At 42.9% G+C, this 16,538-nt stretch overlaps 1 protein-coding gene across 1 annotated transcript in view; it reads left to right on the plus strand.

The window, feature by feature from the left end:
* Positions 1-16,538, plus strand: part of eefsec (eukaryotic elongation factor, selenocysteine-tRNA-specific) — a 447,758-nt gene that overhangs the window by 118,799 nt on the left and 312,421 nt on the right. Inside the window, exon 3 of the mRNA XM_068052161.1 lies at positions 14,662-14,758. Coding sequence (XP_067908262.1) covers positions 14,662-14,758 — 97 coding nt within the window. The remainder of the gene's footprint in view (positions 1-14,661; positions 14,759-16,538) is intronic.

Raw genomic sequence — 16,538 nt, forward strand, 5'->3', positions numbered from 1 at the left:
GGAAGAGAATGATAGAGCACAGGAGGCCATTCAGCCCGTCATATCTGTGCCGGCTCTTTGAAAGAGTTATCTCAATTAGTCCCTCTGCTCAGTTTTTCTCCCATGATCCTGCAAATCAGTCCTCTTCAAGTACATGTCCAGTTTGAAGGTTGCTGTGGAATCTGATTCCACCGCACTTTCAGGTCGTGTGTTCCAGTTGCTATTCGTGTGCTCAGTTGCTATTCAGTGAATCCTTGAGAGTGTGTATCGGGTGAGAATTCATAGCTTTAAGGTCCCTTGTTGTTCAGTGGCCTGTCGATCCCTCGAACATGAGTAGAATAGAATAGAGTAGAATAATAACCCTCTGTGGTTACAAACTTACTGGAAATAGAGCAAATAGGAAGAAACTATATAAACCCTTCATAATTCTGAATACTTCTCTAAGGTCTCCCCTTAATCTTCTCTGCTCTAAGGAGAACAATCCTAGCTTCTCCAACTTCTTCATATAACTGAACTCCGTCATCCCTGTAATCATCCTCTGTACCCTCTCCAGGGCCTTGACATGCTTCCTAAAATGTTGTGCCCACAATTGTACACAATACTCCAGCTGAGACCTAACCAGTGCTTAGTTAAAGCAGAAACATGGCAATCCTTGACAGGTCAGTCAGTGACTGAAAGAGAAAGATGGTTTAACATATTTTGGGTGGGACCATTCAACAGATCATGAATTACAATTCCATTTACTTCTTCTGAAGGGTCCTACTCAGAATATTAATCCATCTCACTCTCAGATTTGACTGATTTGTGTATTTCCTGCATTTGTGGTTTCCTTATCTTTCCTTTTCTAACCTTTCCTTCTCTAATCTTTTCTTTCCTATAAGTGTAGCCACACTCTTCTTTTGTTATGCTGCTCTCTGCTTGTCCTGCCTCCAATATAAAAGAACAATTTGCAGTCCCCTGTACAGAGTTCTGGAGCCAAGTCAAAAAGGAACAAACAGAAGCCAAGAATTTTCATTTAGAAGAGGGGTAATAGATTAGAAAATGGCAATCCTTGAGTTTATTGGTCGTATTAGGCATGAAGTAGTCCCATTAGTTTGTATTAGGAGGCCATCTGTTAGTGCAATTAAATGTGCAGCACAACATTAAGTTGAATGTTAGGAACCCTTTATTCCTGGAAGGAATGCAAGAATAATCTTTTTGTATGATATATTACCTTCCTGCTGCAGAAATAGAGGGTAACCTAGGGGCTAATATGAGTGAGAAAATTCAGGTAATTAATATCAGCAGAGAAAAAGTACTGGAGAAACTCAAGGGACTAAAATCCAACAAATCCCCAGGAGCAGATGGCCTACATCCTTGGGTTCTAAAAGAGATAGCTGCAGAGATAGTGGATGCACTGGTTATTATTTTCCAAAATTCTCTAGATTCTGGAATGGTCCAACAAATTGGAAGTTGGAAAATGTAACAGCACTATAAAAGAAAGGAGGAAGAGAGAAAAGGGACCAGTTAGCCTGACATCAGTTTTTTGGAAAGTGCTGGAATCTATTGTAAAGGAAGTATTAACTGTGCACTTAGAAAAGCATAGTATGATTAGAACATGGTTTAATGAAAGGTAAATCCTGTTTGACAAATTAAGTAGCATTTTTGAGGATGTAAGTAATAGGGTAGATAAAGGGGAACCAGTAGATATAGGATACTTGGATTTCCAAAAGGCATTTGATCAGGTGCCACACAAAAGGTTAATAGGCAAGATAAGGGCTCATGGAGTTGGGATGATATATCAACATGGATAACAGACAGGAGGCAGAGAGTAGGGATAAATGGGGCATTTTCAAGTTGGCAGGCTGTGACTAGTGGAGTGCAGCGAGGATCAGTTATTTACAATATATATTAATGACTTGGATGAAGAGAACTAGAGTAATGTATCTAAGTTTGCTGACAATACAAAGCTAGGTCAGAATTCAAGCTGTGAGGAGGGCACAGAGGCTGCACAGAGATATAGACAGGTTAAATGGACAACAAGGTGGCAGATGGAGTATAATGTTGGGAAGTGTGAGGTTATTCACACTGGTTGTAAGAAAAGCAGAATTTCTTTTTAAAAGGCCTGTGACTTGTAAATGTTGATGTTCAGAGAGACTTGTGTGTACACGTACAAGGAACACAAAAAGTTAGCATGCAGGCACAGCAAGCAATTAGGAAAGCAGATGCCATGTTGGCCTTTCTTGCAAGGGGATTGGCGTACAAGAATAAAGAAGTCTTGCTACAATTGTATGAGGCTTTGGTGAGACCACACCTGGAATACTGTGTGCAATTTTGGTCTCCATATTTAAGGAAGGATATACTTGCATTGTAGGCAGTACAGCGAAGGTTCACTAGATTGTTGCCTTGGATGGGAGGGTTGTCCTATAATGAGTGGCTGAGTAAATTGGGTCTATATTCTCTGGAGTATAGAAGAATGAGAATCACATTGAAACATTCAGGATTATGAAGGGACTTGACAGGGTAGATACTGAGACGTTGGCCAGGATTTTATCCAAGTGACAGGGACCCCGCATTGCCTCTTCTGTGGGAAGCCTGCTGAATCAAGTGCTAATTAGGCACTAACTGGACAACATTGGGCCTTCCACGGGATCAACGGCCCTGGTGACGCAAGTCCTGCCCTCTGAGAGCTGCCAGCCAATCAGAGGCCAGCAGCACTCTGAGCAGCGTCACCACAGAGGCGCTGGCTGCTGCTGTTGGAGCACCCACCCACGGCCCAGGAGCAGTGCTGAACCCAGGCCACACGTAGGTTGGGGTGCTGGTCGCAGGGGCCTTGGTGGTGTGGGGGGTGGGGTGGGGGGGTGTCAGCAGCAAGGACAGGGGACTGGCTCTCAGTGGGCCCTCCCATTCCCGATGCTAGGTCCCTCATTCAGGCATTGTACCTTTTAACGAGGAGCATTCCCTGGAGCCAGAAAGCAGCCCGCACTGTTTTTCCTGCCGTACTTCCTGTGTGGCGTCGGGGCCGCCCATCGCTCGGCTAATTGCGGCGGTGGGATGAGGCCCTTAATTGCCCAGTTATGGACCTCAATAGGCAGCAGGGCGGGAAGACAGTTCACAGGCCTTCCTGTTCTGGACGATTTCAGCGGAGATGGGATTGTGGCAGGGTTCCACCCCCTCCACCACCTCACCTGTTTATATGCTCTCTCCACCTCCAACCTACTGTGGGGGAGAGCATAACATTCCCCCCATTGTTTCACCTATCTGGGGAATCTAGATCAAGGGGGCACAGATTCATGATGAGGGGCCAATCATTTAGGACTGAGATGAGGAGAAATTTCTTCGCACGAAAGGTTGTGAATCTTTGGGATTTTCTGCCCCAGAGGGTTGGGATGTGCCATCATCAAATATATTTAAGGCTGAGATAGACAGAATTTTGGTCTCCCAGGGAATCAAGGGATATTGAAGTGGGCGGGAAAGTGGATTTGAAGCCCAAGATCAACCATGATCATATTGAACAGCGGAACAGGCTCGACGGGCTATATGGTCTACTCTTGCTCCTATTATATTATGTTCTCTTCTCCAATTAACCTCAATAGCTTCCTGTCTCCTCCCTCATCCTTCTGTTTTCCTCATCTGTTATCTTTCGCTCTCTCTAAACTGCTTGTCTTTATTTTATTGATACCACTGCCTCTGTTCTCCTGAACCTTTCCCTCATTCCTTCTAACCTCCAAGTGTGCCATCCTATCCACCCTTCTCCCGTCCTGCATTTAATTGTATTTTAGCATCACCTATTCTAATTTATTCTTAAGACTATAAAACTGTACAGCCCCTAACCTCCCTCAGTCTCTCCTTTCTCTTAGAGTCAGCTGCCTTTAAAACATGAGCTTGGCATCTACCACTGGGTTTATCTCATTAACTCTCTTGCTCTTTCCTATCTTGGTGGTGTCCTGCGTTATGGACCTTGGTTCTTCACCTCAGGCTTCTCAGTTTGAAAAACAAGTACTTGTTGCAAAGTAGAGGCCTTCATTTTGAAAGCTGAGTTTTCATTTGGAAGAGTACACATAAAACTATCAGAGTGGTGTGTATTAATACATCTCTGGATCTCAGCTCCAAATGAAACCATCTTCTGTGTTAAGTCTAGATTCTTTTTTTTAAAAAAAAGGCCCTGCACTTTTGAGTTCCCAGTTCTGAAACAAATTAAAATGAAACACCTCCAGGGCTTGAAGGCTGCTGAAGGTACATGCAGAGATTTAAAGATGTTCTAAAAAATATTTTCTGTAAGAATATAAAAGATGAATTGTGGTATTGTTCTCAAGATATTGCCATGGTCCTACTGAATTTGCGTGACCAAATGTGCAGAGTTCAAAATTTGTTGTTATAATTGCCCCTTTAGGGTTCAGCTGAGTTTTTCTTTGCCTGTGCAGATGTAGTTATCTAATTTATTAATTTACATTTTAGTATACCCTGCCTGTGGGCAAGCGTTGAACTCCAAATAGCCTGTTACATTTGAATAGGTTTGGAATGGAAATGTATTTAGCAATAAGGGATATAATGTTATTTGCAGAATACATCTTGTTTAAATTGCAAGTTAATCCATTTAAATAGCAAATGTCCCCTTTTTCTAAGGGTTTTTTTTTTGGGGAGGGGAAACAACTTTATTGTGCTTTATGTAACCTAACAATTAGTTGTCATTTTAAAGAAGGGGTAAACAATCAGCTCTGTTTAATATTTTAGCAGATTTGTTAAATTGTGAAGATTTTATGTGGTTAGACCAGCTAATGATTGCAATTGGTATAAAAAACAAGTATTAACAATCAGTGTGCCTCTTTAAGTATAAAGTGGTTCTTTCTATAAACAATTTATCAAACTGAAGCTTAAAAATGGCCCTTTTTACAAACCGTTTACCTAACTGAAGTGTTTAACCTTTCCCTTTTATCTTCTGCAGTGACTGGCTTTTTAAATGAGCTTGTTTGTTTCTGTGAACAACCTTAACACCAGGGAAGTCTTTTCTAGCTACCTTTTCTCCCTATTATTTATGGTGGCTTGACCACATGAGCTTCATGCCAGTTACAACATTACAACACAGTGACTACACATCAAAAGTACTTTGTTGGCTGTAAAACGCTTTGAGATGTCCTGTTTAGAATTTGTGGCTCATTGGGCAAGTCACTGGCCTTTCACCTCTGGGATATGGGTGTGGATCCTACATGTAATGAGCTTTGCAGTTTTCAATCCAGCTTAATTCACCACTAAACTGGCAATCTCACTTGGAGAGGCCATAGAATGCCTGGTGTGGGAATTGGGGAATAAAATCATCGTACTTGTGTATTGGGCGTGCTCTTCTGTAGCAGCACACTTTTGGGGAAGTACTTAGCGAGCTGCACATTATATCTTAACTGCTGTAAGTGGCCTCTCAAGCACTTTAATTTAGGAGGCTGTGGCTCTTTTCTCTAGACCTGACAGAGAGCTCTTTAAGACCATGAAAGGGTTGAATAGGGTAACCGTAGAGTAGATGTTGCCACTTGTAGGGGAGACCAAAATTAGAGTCATTAATATTAGATGGTCACTAATCAATCCAATAAGAGATTCAGGAGAAACTTCTTTACTTGGAGAGTGGTTAGATTGTGGAACTCGCTGCCACATAGAGTAGATGAGGTGAGCAGTGTGGATTCATTTAAGGGGAAGCTAGATAGGCATATGAGGGAGAAAGGACTAGAGGGATATGCTGATTAGAGTTGGACAAAGTAGGGTGGGAGCATGGACCAGTTGTGCTGAATGTCCGCTGTAAGTTCTATGTATTTCTATGTGACTGGGTGTCTGAAATGGAAAGTGTTCCATTCACCAATGCTATTCCCTGCCTTGCTGAGTGTAAAGAGTCTTATGAATTTGAGAGGAATGATGCTCAGAAACCAGGAGTCAGACAAATCTGACCTCCACTTGACAGCCAAAATCTTTGAATCATAGAATGTTCCATCACAGCAACAGGCCGCTTGGCTCATCGGGTCTGTGCTGCTACTCTCCTCCACGAGACACACCTAGCCCGATCCTCCCTCTCCACTTTAAAGCTGCTCTGTCAAACCACTGTCTAATTTCTCTTTCTAGAACTTGTGGATCCTGCTTCGACAGTAGTTTGTGGCAAAATATTCCACACTCAATCCACCCTTTGTGTAAAAAGTGTTTGTTGTTCTAACTTGCCGTTTAATTCTTTTGGTAACTTTGTGGTAGCCTCAGTTGCACACCTCACATCAGTAGAGGGTCAAACTGGGCCTACCTTAGGAGCACGTTTCATTTTCATCTGAGTTGGACAAGAGTTGATGCTAACTGGCGCTGTACTTTCGGTTATGTCAAAAGAAAGAAAGACTTGCAATTATATAGCGCTTTTCGTGACCACCGCCTGCCTCAAACCGCTTTACAGCCAATGAAGTACTTTTGAAGTATAGTCATTGTTGTAAAGTAGGAAACATGTAATATGTGCATCACCCCAAAATTGTGGCTCGTTTTTCAAATGAACTATGTCCTTGGGTATCATCTGCTGATGTCATGTACATATCCCCCAAAAATAGCCATGTCAACTGGAACAGTACTTATTCTGCACTTCAGACTTCGTACAGTGAGCTTTGGCTACATCAGCAACTCATTACAAGATGTATAAAGTAGGTGGGATTGAAATTTGAACAATAACATTTTTCCTTTCACTCGACTATTTTCTGATGAATATCGTTGATGGTGTTAGTTTGGCTTAGTGGTCGCCCGGTTGTCTTGGAGTCAGAGGGTTATCCGTTCAGTCCCCATTCTACTACTTGGTAGTTCAAGGTGCTGACTGTTGAATGAAAATTTAATCTAGTTATTCAGGTGGATGTAAAAGATTTCATGGCACTATTTAATGAAGAGCAGGGGAGTTCTAGTAAACATAACACAGTGACTTCGCTTAAATAATTCATCAACTGTGAAGCACTCTCAGTTGTCCTGAGAATGTAAAAGTCACTATAGAAATGCATTTTTTTCTTTTCTTCCTATTTTCTTTTTATCTTTTTTTTTCTTTCCTTCATTAAAGAGAAGGAACCTTCCTTGAGAAATGAAACCATGTTGGCTGCTATTTCTAATCCACCCAATTTGCTGAACACAGTCGTTTAGCTGTCACTTTTCAATATTCAGAGATGAAACAAGGAACAAACCTGTAATTTTCAACTTTCAGCATTGCCTTTATTTAAAAAAAAGGTGCCAGCCTTTAAGTTAAGCTGTGTGAATATTGTGTATGAAAGGTTTTGGTCCCTTTGATGGCCTCCACTAAAATAGCAGTGAAAGGAATTTCACACCAACATGTTAAGCATTTATACACTAGTATTACACAGTGTAATTTCAAGGTCATACTTGTGGAAATAAATATGTAATTATATAATTTGAGGAAAAGTGCCTGGATCTCACTGTCTAAATAAAATGTGCCATTTATTTTTCACTGTAAAATCTCTTTTTCTTTAAACAGCCCAGTTTCCCTGTACTACACACCACAGTAGCTGGCGAGATGGACAGCTTGTCTCTCTGAACAAGCTGCCATGAAGCAAGCAGTGTCACTCCCAGGTTATCCTTCCCCATACAGGGGATAGCATGGTGCCTTCCCTGTAGAAGTGTGAATGAGACTGGGATCTGGTCAGCGAAGCACCAACCTGCATTCCACTGCTTCAGTGTGCTGGTGCTCCAACAATCCAGTGTATGCTTCTGGTTCCATATCTATTGGTGCAGCCCCACTGTGTGCAGTTCTGGTCACTGTAACTATGAAAAAGATGATGTCACGTTTTGGGATTTTTTTTTTCCTTCCCAATTTCCACAAAGAATTCGGAAAGAGTTGCTTTTAATTTTTTTTTAATGCATGGTGAATTCACACTTTAAGCACCAATCACTTGAGCCTTTTTTTTTAAATGAGCTAGCATTGATGTAGTTTGCAAAAAATAAGCAATTGTTAGTCTGCCTCACCTTGTGTCGGGAAGTCTTTGATTCCTTTCTGGTCATGAGCAGTGAGAGATAAAACCCGACCAGACTCACGCAAACGATCAGATCTTTTATAAGCTGCAGATGCGAGGCAGTCAGATAGCAAAGGCAATGAGAAGTTTGGAGTAAAGAAATGATCTTGTTTAAGTTAAATAAGATGATCTGCTGATGCAGGGTAGCATTGTGTCCATTATGTGAAGACAAGTTGATTGTCCAAAACTAATCTGATCATAACTATAATAAAAACAAAATACTGCAGATGCTGGAAATCTGAAAAAGAAACAAGAAATGCTGGAAAAACGCAGCAGGTCTGGCAGCATCTGTGGAGAGAGAAGCATAGTTAACGTTTCAGGTCAGTGACCCTTCTTCAGAACATAACTGTTGGTCTGTATGTTCACTTGTTGTGAAATAAAACATTTTAATGAATTCTTATAAATCTCGGTCCACCTTCAAAGTACGAAATACATGAATATCCAGTTCATATCTCGAGGGGAGATGGTTATGTCCCTGGGTTACGCCATTGTACAAGAAGACAGGGCAGTATGAATCCCCTCCCATGAGTGTAAGACTTATTGTTTACTGGAGCGATTGATGCCATTGAACCTGAGAAGGTAGCTATGGCAGACCTAAATTGCTAACAGAACAATAATGAGAAAGATGTCCAGGCATAGGAAAGTGTTCAGTGAAGGGCTACTGAAGTTGTTGTTGCTGTTGTTCTAGCCATAGACCCAAAGACATCTCTCCACATTAGAGAGCGACAGTTGGTAATGTATAGCTTGAGGGTCACCACTGCACAAGGATGGGGCAAGGCAAGGAGGCAAGCCTCCACGAGCTACCACAGCCAGTACGGGATTGAACCTGCACTGTTGGTGTCTTTCTGCATCACACACTAACCAACTGAGCTAACCAACACCCGCTACTAAAGTGATAGCTGGGATTGAACACGAGTTACGAGGACAAACCAAGAAGGTTTACACGAGAAGAGTATCTTCAGGGGGTGATCTTGTTGGGATGATCAAGATTACAACGAGACAAAGGTCAATATATTTAACAGAGACACAGATTCTGCAGGAGGGTAGAGGCCCTTATTAGTGTAGAGGGAGGTTTAAAAAACAGTTTCAAGTCTGAACTTTACCCAGAGGTGGTGACTGCTGAGAGAAGTGGTGGACTTGCTCTCTCTTGATATGCTAATTGATAAGTAGGATAAGTACCCAATGAACATCTTGAGAGGCATACGAGGTATTGTGGGTTAAATTTCCCACACACTACGAATGGTCATATGGACTACAGTGGTCTTTTCTGGCCTATGTTCCTATATGTTGCTATCATCATTTTGGGTTGCATTGCTCCTGTAGTGAGCTCTCAGGAGACTGCATGCATCTTTTCAGCGCATTCACAGCAATGCATTAGTCCATCAAAGATGTGTGTGGAGCTAAGCTTCACCTCACTTACCCACCGCTTCTTGATTTACATCACCTTCGCTCTTGTAGGTTTCTCAATCAAAACAAGAGTTGATAACTTTCAGTTATTGGCGTATAATAGACAGAGATTAAAGAATTACAAGATTAATGTGGCATTGATTAATGTCCAATTCTTTCACTGGAGTATTTAACTATTCTCATTCCACAATCACTGCGGGGCTTAGAGAATACAGTAATCTCACACAAAGACCACCGAGTGCTGAGCATAGTGACCCATTGCACTCAAAACTGTTCCCACAAGGCTGAAAACTACCAGAAAACCTTATGTGATAATTATCTGAATGTTAAAGACCCAACTACAAGCAGAGACTGGCTGAGACCTAGAATTACTGATCTTGAAAATGGCTTCCCCACTGTGACCATTTAGAGTGTCAAGTAAAATCAAGTCTCTCGAACAATTACGCGACTTGAGAAGAGTCACAATCTTGTTGTGGGTGACCCTTCAAAAAAAAAACTTCTCAATGAATTTGCTTCCAGGAGGTCACAAGGATAATCCTTTGAAACTTTCACGCTTAAATGATGGAGCTGCCAATCTAGCAGCAGCTCCTCAGTCCCACGTAAAAGGAAGTCGAGCTGTTTATATTTCTAACTGCAGCTGATGAAAAGAAGACTGTGTCTCATGTTTTTAAATGCGAAAGTGCTTATTGGAACTTGGGAAATGTACATAGTGAGAAAATTCACTCTTCTGATTCATTTCACCATCTTGCACATGTCATGCTCAAGATTCTCTCCTCTCTCTCGCTTGGTCTCTCATTCTTCCCTCTCATCTTCACCATAAATCTCTCTTCTGTTCAGCAGTCACCCTCTCGAGAATATTAAATGTAAACCCCAATCTCTTATGTTCTGATTATGTGTTATTTTAATTTGCACTGTGCCTTTCTTCCAATCTTTCTGCAGTAACATAGATTTTCTCAGGGGAAAATATTTCTTCCATTTTACAAAATGTGATTTGATTTTTTTTGTTCATATTTTCTAAAATTGTAAACTGTACTCAGACAGTGGGCTGAATGTTATTCTCCTATTGCTGGGTGTAGCGGCGGGCGAAAAAAATGGCAGGCTGCAAGCACAGGCTGCGATTTAGCACGTGGCGGCTCATTGACACATGCAGGGCGTTCCGCCTCTCTCCCCAAATCACATGGCAACGGGCTCTGTGCTCTGCGACACCGGCAACGGCATCAGCTGCCTCTGTGCAGCCGCTGGCGTCATTTTTAATGGGCTGCCAGACCTGCACAGTTAGAACATTACAGCGCAGTACAGGCCCTTCGGCCCTCGATGTTGCGCCGACCTGTGAAACCATCTGACCTACACTATTCCATTTTCATCCATATGTCTATCCAATGTCCACTTAAATGCCCTTAAAGTTGGCGAGTCTACTACTGCTGCAGGCAGGGCGTTCCACGCCCTTACTACTCTCTGAGTAAAGAAACTACCTCTCACATCTGTCCTATATCTATCACCCCTCAACTTGAAGCTATGTCCCCTTGTGTTTGCCATCACCATCCGAGGAAAAAGACTCTCACTATCCACCCTATCTAACCCTCTGATTATCTTATATGTCTCTATTAAGTCACCTCTCCTCCTCCTTCTCTCCAACGAAAACAACCTCAAGTCCCTCAGCCTTTCCTCGTAAGACCTTCCCTCCATACCAGGCAACATCCTAGTAAATCTCCTCTGCACCCTTTCCATAGCTTCCACATCCTTCCTATAATGCGGTGACCAGAACTGCACGCAATACTCCAGGTGCGGTCTCACCAGAGTTTTGTACAGCTGCAGCATGACCTCGTGGCTCCGAAACTCGACCCCCCTACTAATAAAAGCTAACACACCATATGCCTTCTTAACAGCCCTATTAACCTGGTTAGCAACCTTCAGGGATTTATGCACCTGGACACCAAGATCTCTCTGTTCATCTACACTACCAAGAATCTTCCCATTAGCCCAGTACTCTGCATTCCTGTTACTCCTTCCAAAGTGAATCACCTCACACTTTTCCGCATTAAACTCCATTTGCCATCTCTCAGCCCAGCTCTGCAGCCTATCTATGTCTCTCTGTACCCTACAACATCCTTCGGCACTATCCACAACTCCACCGACCTTAGTGTTATCTGCAAATTTACTAACCCATCCTTCTACACCCTCTTCCAGGTCATTTATAAAAATGACAAACAGCAGTGGCCCCAAAACAGATCCTTGCGGTACACCACTAGTAACTAAACTCCAGGATGAACATTTGCCATCAACCACCACCCTCTGTCTTCTTTCAGCTAGCCAATTTCTGATCCAAAGCTCTAAATCACCTTCAACTCCATACTTCCGTATTTTCTGCAATAGCCTACCGTGGGGAACCTTATCAAACGCCTTACTGAAATCCATATACACCACATCCACTGCTTTACCCTCATCCACCTGTTTGGTCACCTTCTCGAAAAACTCAATAAGGTTTGTGAGGCACGACCTACCCGTCACAAAACCGTGCTGACTATCTCTAATGAACTTATTCTTTTCAAGATGATTATAAATCCTGTCTCTTATAACCTTTTCCAACATTTTACCCACAACCGAAGTAAGGCTCACAGGTCTATAATTACCAGGGCTGTCTCTACTCCCCTTCTTGAACAAGGGGACAACATTTGCAATCCTCCAGTCTTCCGGCACTATTCCTGTCGACAATGACGACATAAAGATCAAGGACAAAGGCTCTGCAATCTCCTCCCTAGCTTCCCAGAGAATCCTAGGATAAATCCCATCTGGCCCAGGGGACTTATCTATTTTCACACTTTCCAAAATTGCTAACACCTCCTCCTTGTGAACCTCAATCCCATCTAGCCTCGTAGCCTGAATCTCAGTATTCTCAACAACATTTTCTTTCTCTACTGTAAATACTGACGCAAAATATTCATTTAACACTTCCCCTATCTCCTCTGATTCCACACACAACTTCCCACTACTATCCTTGATTGGCCCTAATCTAACTATAGTCATTCTTTTATTCCTGATATACCTATAGAAAGCCTTAGGGTTTTCCCTGATCCGATCCACCAATGACTTCTCGTGTCCTCTCCTTGCTCTTCTTAGCTCTCCCTTTAGATCCTTCCTGGCTAGCTTGTAGCTCTCAAGCGCCCTAACTGAGCCTTCATGTCTCATCCTAACATAAGCCGCCTTCTTCCTCTTGACAAGCGCTTCAACTTCTTTAGTAAACCACGGCTCCCTCGCACGACAACTTCCTCCCTGCCTCACAGGTACATACTTATCAAGGACACGCAGTAGCTGCTCCTTGAATAAGCTCCACATTTCGATTGTTCCCATCCCCTGCAGTTTCCTTCCCCATCCTACGCATCCTAAATCTTGCCTAATCGCATCATAATTTCCTTTCCCCCAGTTATAATTCTTGCCCTGCGGTATATACCTGTCCCTGCCCATCGCTAAGGTAAACCTAACCGAATTGTGATCACTATCACCAAAGTGCTCACCTACATCTAAATCTAACACCTGGCCGGGTTCATTTCCCAGTACCAAATCCAATGTGGCATCGCCCCTGGTTGGCCTGTCTACATACTGTGTCAGAAAACCCTCCTGCACACACTGGACAAAAACTGACCCATCTAAAGTACTCGAACTATAGTATTTCCAGTCGATATTTGGAAAGTTAAAGTCCCCCATAACAACTACCCTGTTACTCTCGCCCCTGTCGAGAATCATCTTCGCTATCCTTTCCTCTACATCTCTGGAACTATTGATGCCCATTACCACAACCACCCCCCCCCCCCCCCCCACTTCCCTCGCAACAATACACTGTAAATTGGTTTCTGGTCCATACCACTGTCCCCAGTGCAAAGAAAATAAGTGGCCACCACATTCCCCCCCCCCCCCCCCCCCCACTCCCAACCAAAAACACTGAAATTTATATCTGACCTTCACCCCACAACTGTACAAAGTGCAGAGGTCGCCCCTAACCTCCACACCCCCCCCCCCTCCCCCCCCCGGGTCCCTCGTCGCAGACTGCTGGCAAGATTGCGGTTAAAGATATGTAAATAAATGCTTACCCTTTATTTAAATATTTAAAGTTGGGTCCCATCGCCGAGCGGTGGGGGGTGCTGCCATTGAGCCTCACCACCGCCGGGAAGATCGGGCCCGGCGTCAAGTTCCGTGGCGGGTTGCTGCAATCTCCCGGCACCTCCCCACAACGGAGCCCAACGTCGGGAGCTCAATAAAATTCAGCCCAATTAATGACATCAGTAAGATGAAAATGACCAAAATCTTTCAAAAAAATCAAAGGAAGTTGTTAGCTTCTCCTCTAACATTTTCGCATTCATTTTCCCTGATAAGTGTTGTTACCTGAAGTAGATTTACAACTTTTGTGATACACTTTACTTTTTAATAAAAAGTTAATTTATAAAACATTTGACTGCCAAAAGGTGCCTTTCAGTACCAAACAATGACTGCTTTTCAATTTTTCAAATGTGTGAGATTTTCACTACCCTTTGTGGTTTTTAAAAAATTATTCATTCATGGGATGTGGGCATTGCTGGCAAGGCCAGCATTTGTTGCCCATCCCTAATTGCCCTTGAGCAGGTGGTGGTGAACTGTCCTGTTGAACTGCTGCAGTCCATCTTTTGATATTGAACTCGTCCATAAGCAGTGGACCTCAGAGAGTAAATCTGGAATGTGTGACCATGACTCCTTTTATATTTAAAAATTTGTCTATCAGTTTCTCTCTTTGAAATGCCTGGCAATGATGTAATGATTTTGAACATTTTGAAGCGCAAAAACGATCACTTGTCAGCCTGACACTGCCTAGTCCTAGTTGGTAAAAGTTTAACACTAAGGCTTACAGAGCAGAATATCCCAGGTTCAGTTCCTGTTCTGTCCTAAGTTAGCTGATCTCTGCTTGACTAGCAGTAGGGCTGCTGTCCTGATCTAAGGAGGGAAAGATGAGCCACAGTCCTCCTTCCTGACTATCATCCAATGAACATTGTGTGGATACCTAATACAAAGATGATCAAGTTTAGCTATGGTGCTCCCATGGTTGAATAATCTGCTGTATGGCCACTTGGGCCATCAATGCTGCCTGTTGAACTAAATCATCCTCCCCCACCAAAAAATTGATATCATTTGGAAACGGGAAGAAAATTTGCAGAAGGGAAGAAGCAATTGCTGTATTCAGTCACTGAACGAATTTATGAATCTTGTACTACTATAAATAAGTTGCCATTTTGCTAAGTGGTTGGTTTTGCAGGTTTAATGGGTGTCCCATCATTCCTGTTGCTGCCAAGCCCGGAGGACCTGATGCCCCAGAGACCGAAACTGCGCAGGGCATTTCAGAACTTATTGAGGTAAGTGCTGCCCTTGTAGGCGATTTACAAACCTACTCCACAGTAACTGCTTTCTTATTTGATAAATTCAGCAACCTATCTTGGCGAGGCTATAAAGGTGGGAGAGTACAAGCAGTGGCAACACTGGAGCAGTCCATCAGGAGATTAAACATTGAGGGAGAAGAGTGGTGAACAGCAAGTGGTGTAATATTCGTGATTGGACTGGGAGCAAGGGCTCAAAATGGAAAGGTTTCTCCTGCAAGCTTAACCTTTAACTTGCACGAGTAATGGCACGGGTTTCCAGTTCACTCATGAAAATAATATTCTAAGTGAAATGCATCAGTACTGTAGTAAAACTAAAAAGAAAGTTCAAAGTAACCTATGAGTTTGTCCATGAGGCAACTTGAAAATTCTCCTGCAGAAATACAGCATCTCAAACTATGATGTGTCAAACATGAGATTTAGCAACGCGTCTTTTGTTTTTCCCTTGTCTCTCTGTTCTGAGTCTCTCTGTGCCATGCACCAAACCTACCCAGGTCCTTACTTGGTCTGGCCTACATGTGACTCCAGACCCACAGCAATGTGGTTGACTCTTAACTTCCCTCTGAAATGGCCGAGCAAGCCACTCAGTTCAAGGGCAAATTAGGGATGGGCAACAAATGCTGGTCTTGCCAGTGATGCCCCATCCCATGAAAGAATAAAGAAAAGTGGCTCAAAATGAGACCAGAGGTACTGCATAGACAGGCGCATGGATATGTGAGAGAGCGGCCTCCTTAAATCTTGATAGCTCAAAATATTCTCTGGACACGATAGATGAGGACTGACTGTAAGTTTAGGGCTGTTGAATCACAGAGAATCTCAGAGCTTTATTGCATTTTTTTTAATGGGATAGAGAAAATAAACATACTTTCAGCCAGCAGCACAAGAGGAACGTAGCATAGCGGAGGTCATGCAACCCAACACCTTGAGGCTATTCCTCCATTCAGGTAGAGCAGGGCTGATCTGTATCTCCACTCCATTTAACCACCTTGGTTCCATATCCCCTAATACCCTAACCGAGCAAAAATCTATCAATATCTGTTTTGAAATGTTCAATTGGCCCCCAACCCCCACCCACCCCACCGGCCTCAGCAGCTACTTTGGTGGCAGGGGGTGGGGGTGCAGGGGGAAGAATTCCTGATTTCCACTACCCTTTGCGTGAAGAAGTGCTTCCTGACATCACCCCTTGAACAGCCTAGTTCTAATTTAAGCGTTGTGCCCCCTTATCCTGGGTTCCCCCACCAGAAGAAATAGTTACTCTCTCTCTACCTCATCAACTCCTTTATTCATCGAAATACCTCAAACAGATCACCCCTGCATCTTCAATACTCGAGGGATTACAAGCCTAGTCTGTGCAACCTCACCTCATAATACAACCCTTTTAGCTCTAGTATTCTGGTGAATGTGCACTGCACTGCCTCCAAGGCCAATATATCCTTCATGAAGTGCGGTGCTCAGAACTGAATGCTGTATGAAAATTGAGGTTTAACCAGAGTTTTATATAACTGTATCATGAATCCCACCCCTTTTTATTCTAGCACCTTTGAGATAAAGACCAACATTCCACTATCCTTCATAATTATTTTTTGAACCTGCTCAAGGGTACAGCAGCATAGTGATTATGTTACTAGACTAGTAACCCAAAGGCCTGGATTAACAATCTGGAGATATGAGTTCAGATCTCACGATGGCAGCTGGGGAATCTAAATTCAATTAATTAAATCAAATCTGGAATAAAAAGCTAGTATTTGTAATGGTGACC

Source organism: Heterodontus francisci, chromosome 19, assembly GCF_036365525.1.
Source record: "Heterodontus francisci isolate sHetFra1 chromosome 19, sHetFra1.hap1, whole genome shotgun sequence".
In the NCBI taxonomy this organism is placed as follows: Eukaryota; Metazoa; Chordata; class Chondrichthyes; order Heterodontiformes; family Heterodontidae; genus Heterodontus; species Heterodontus francisci.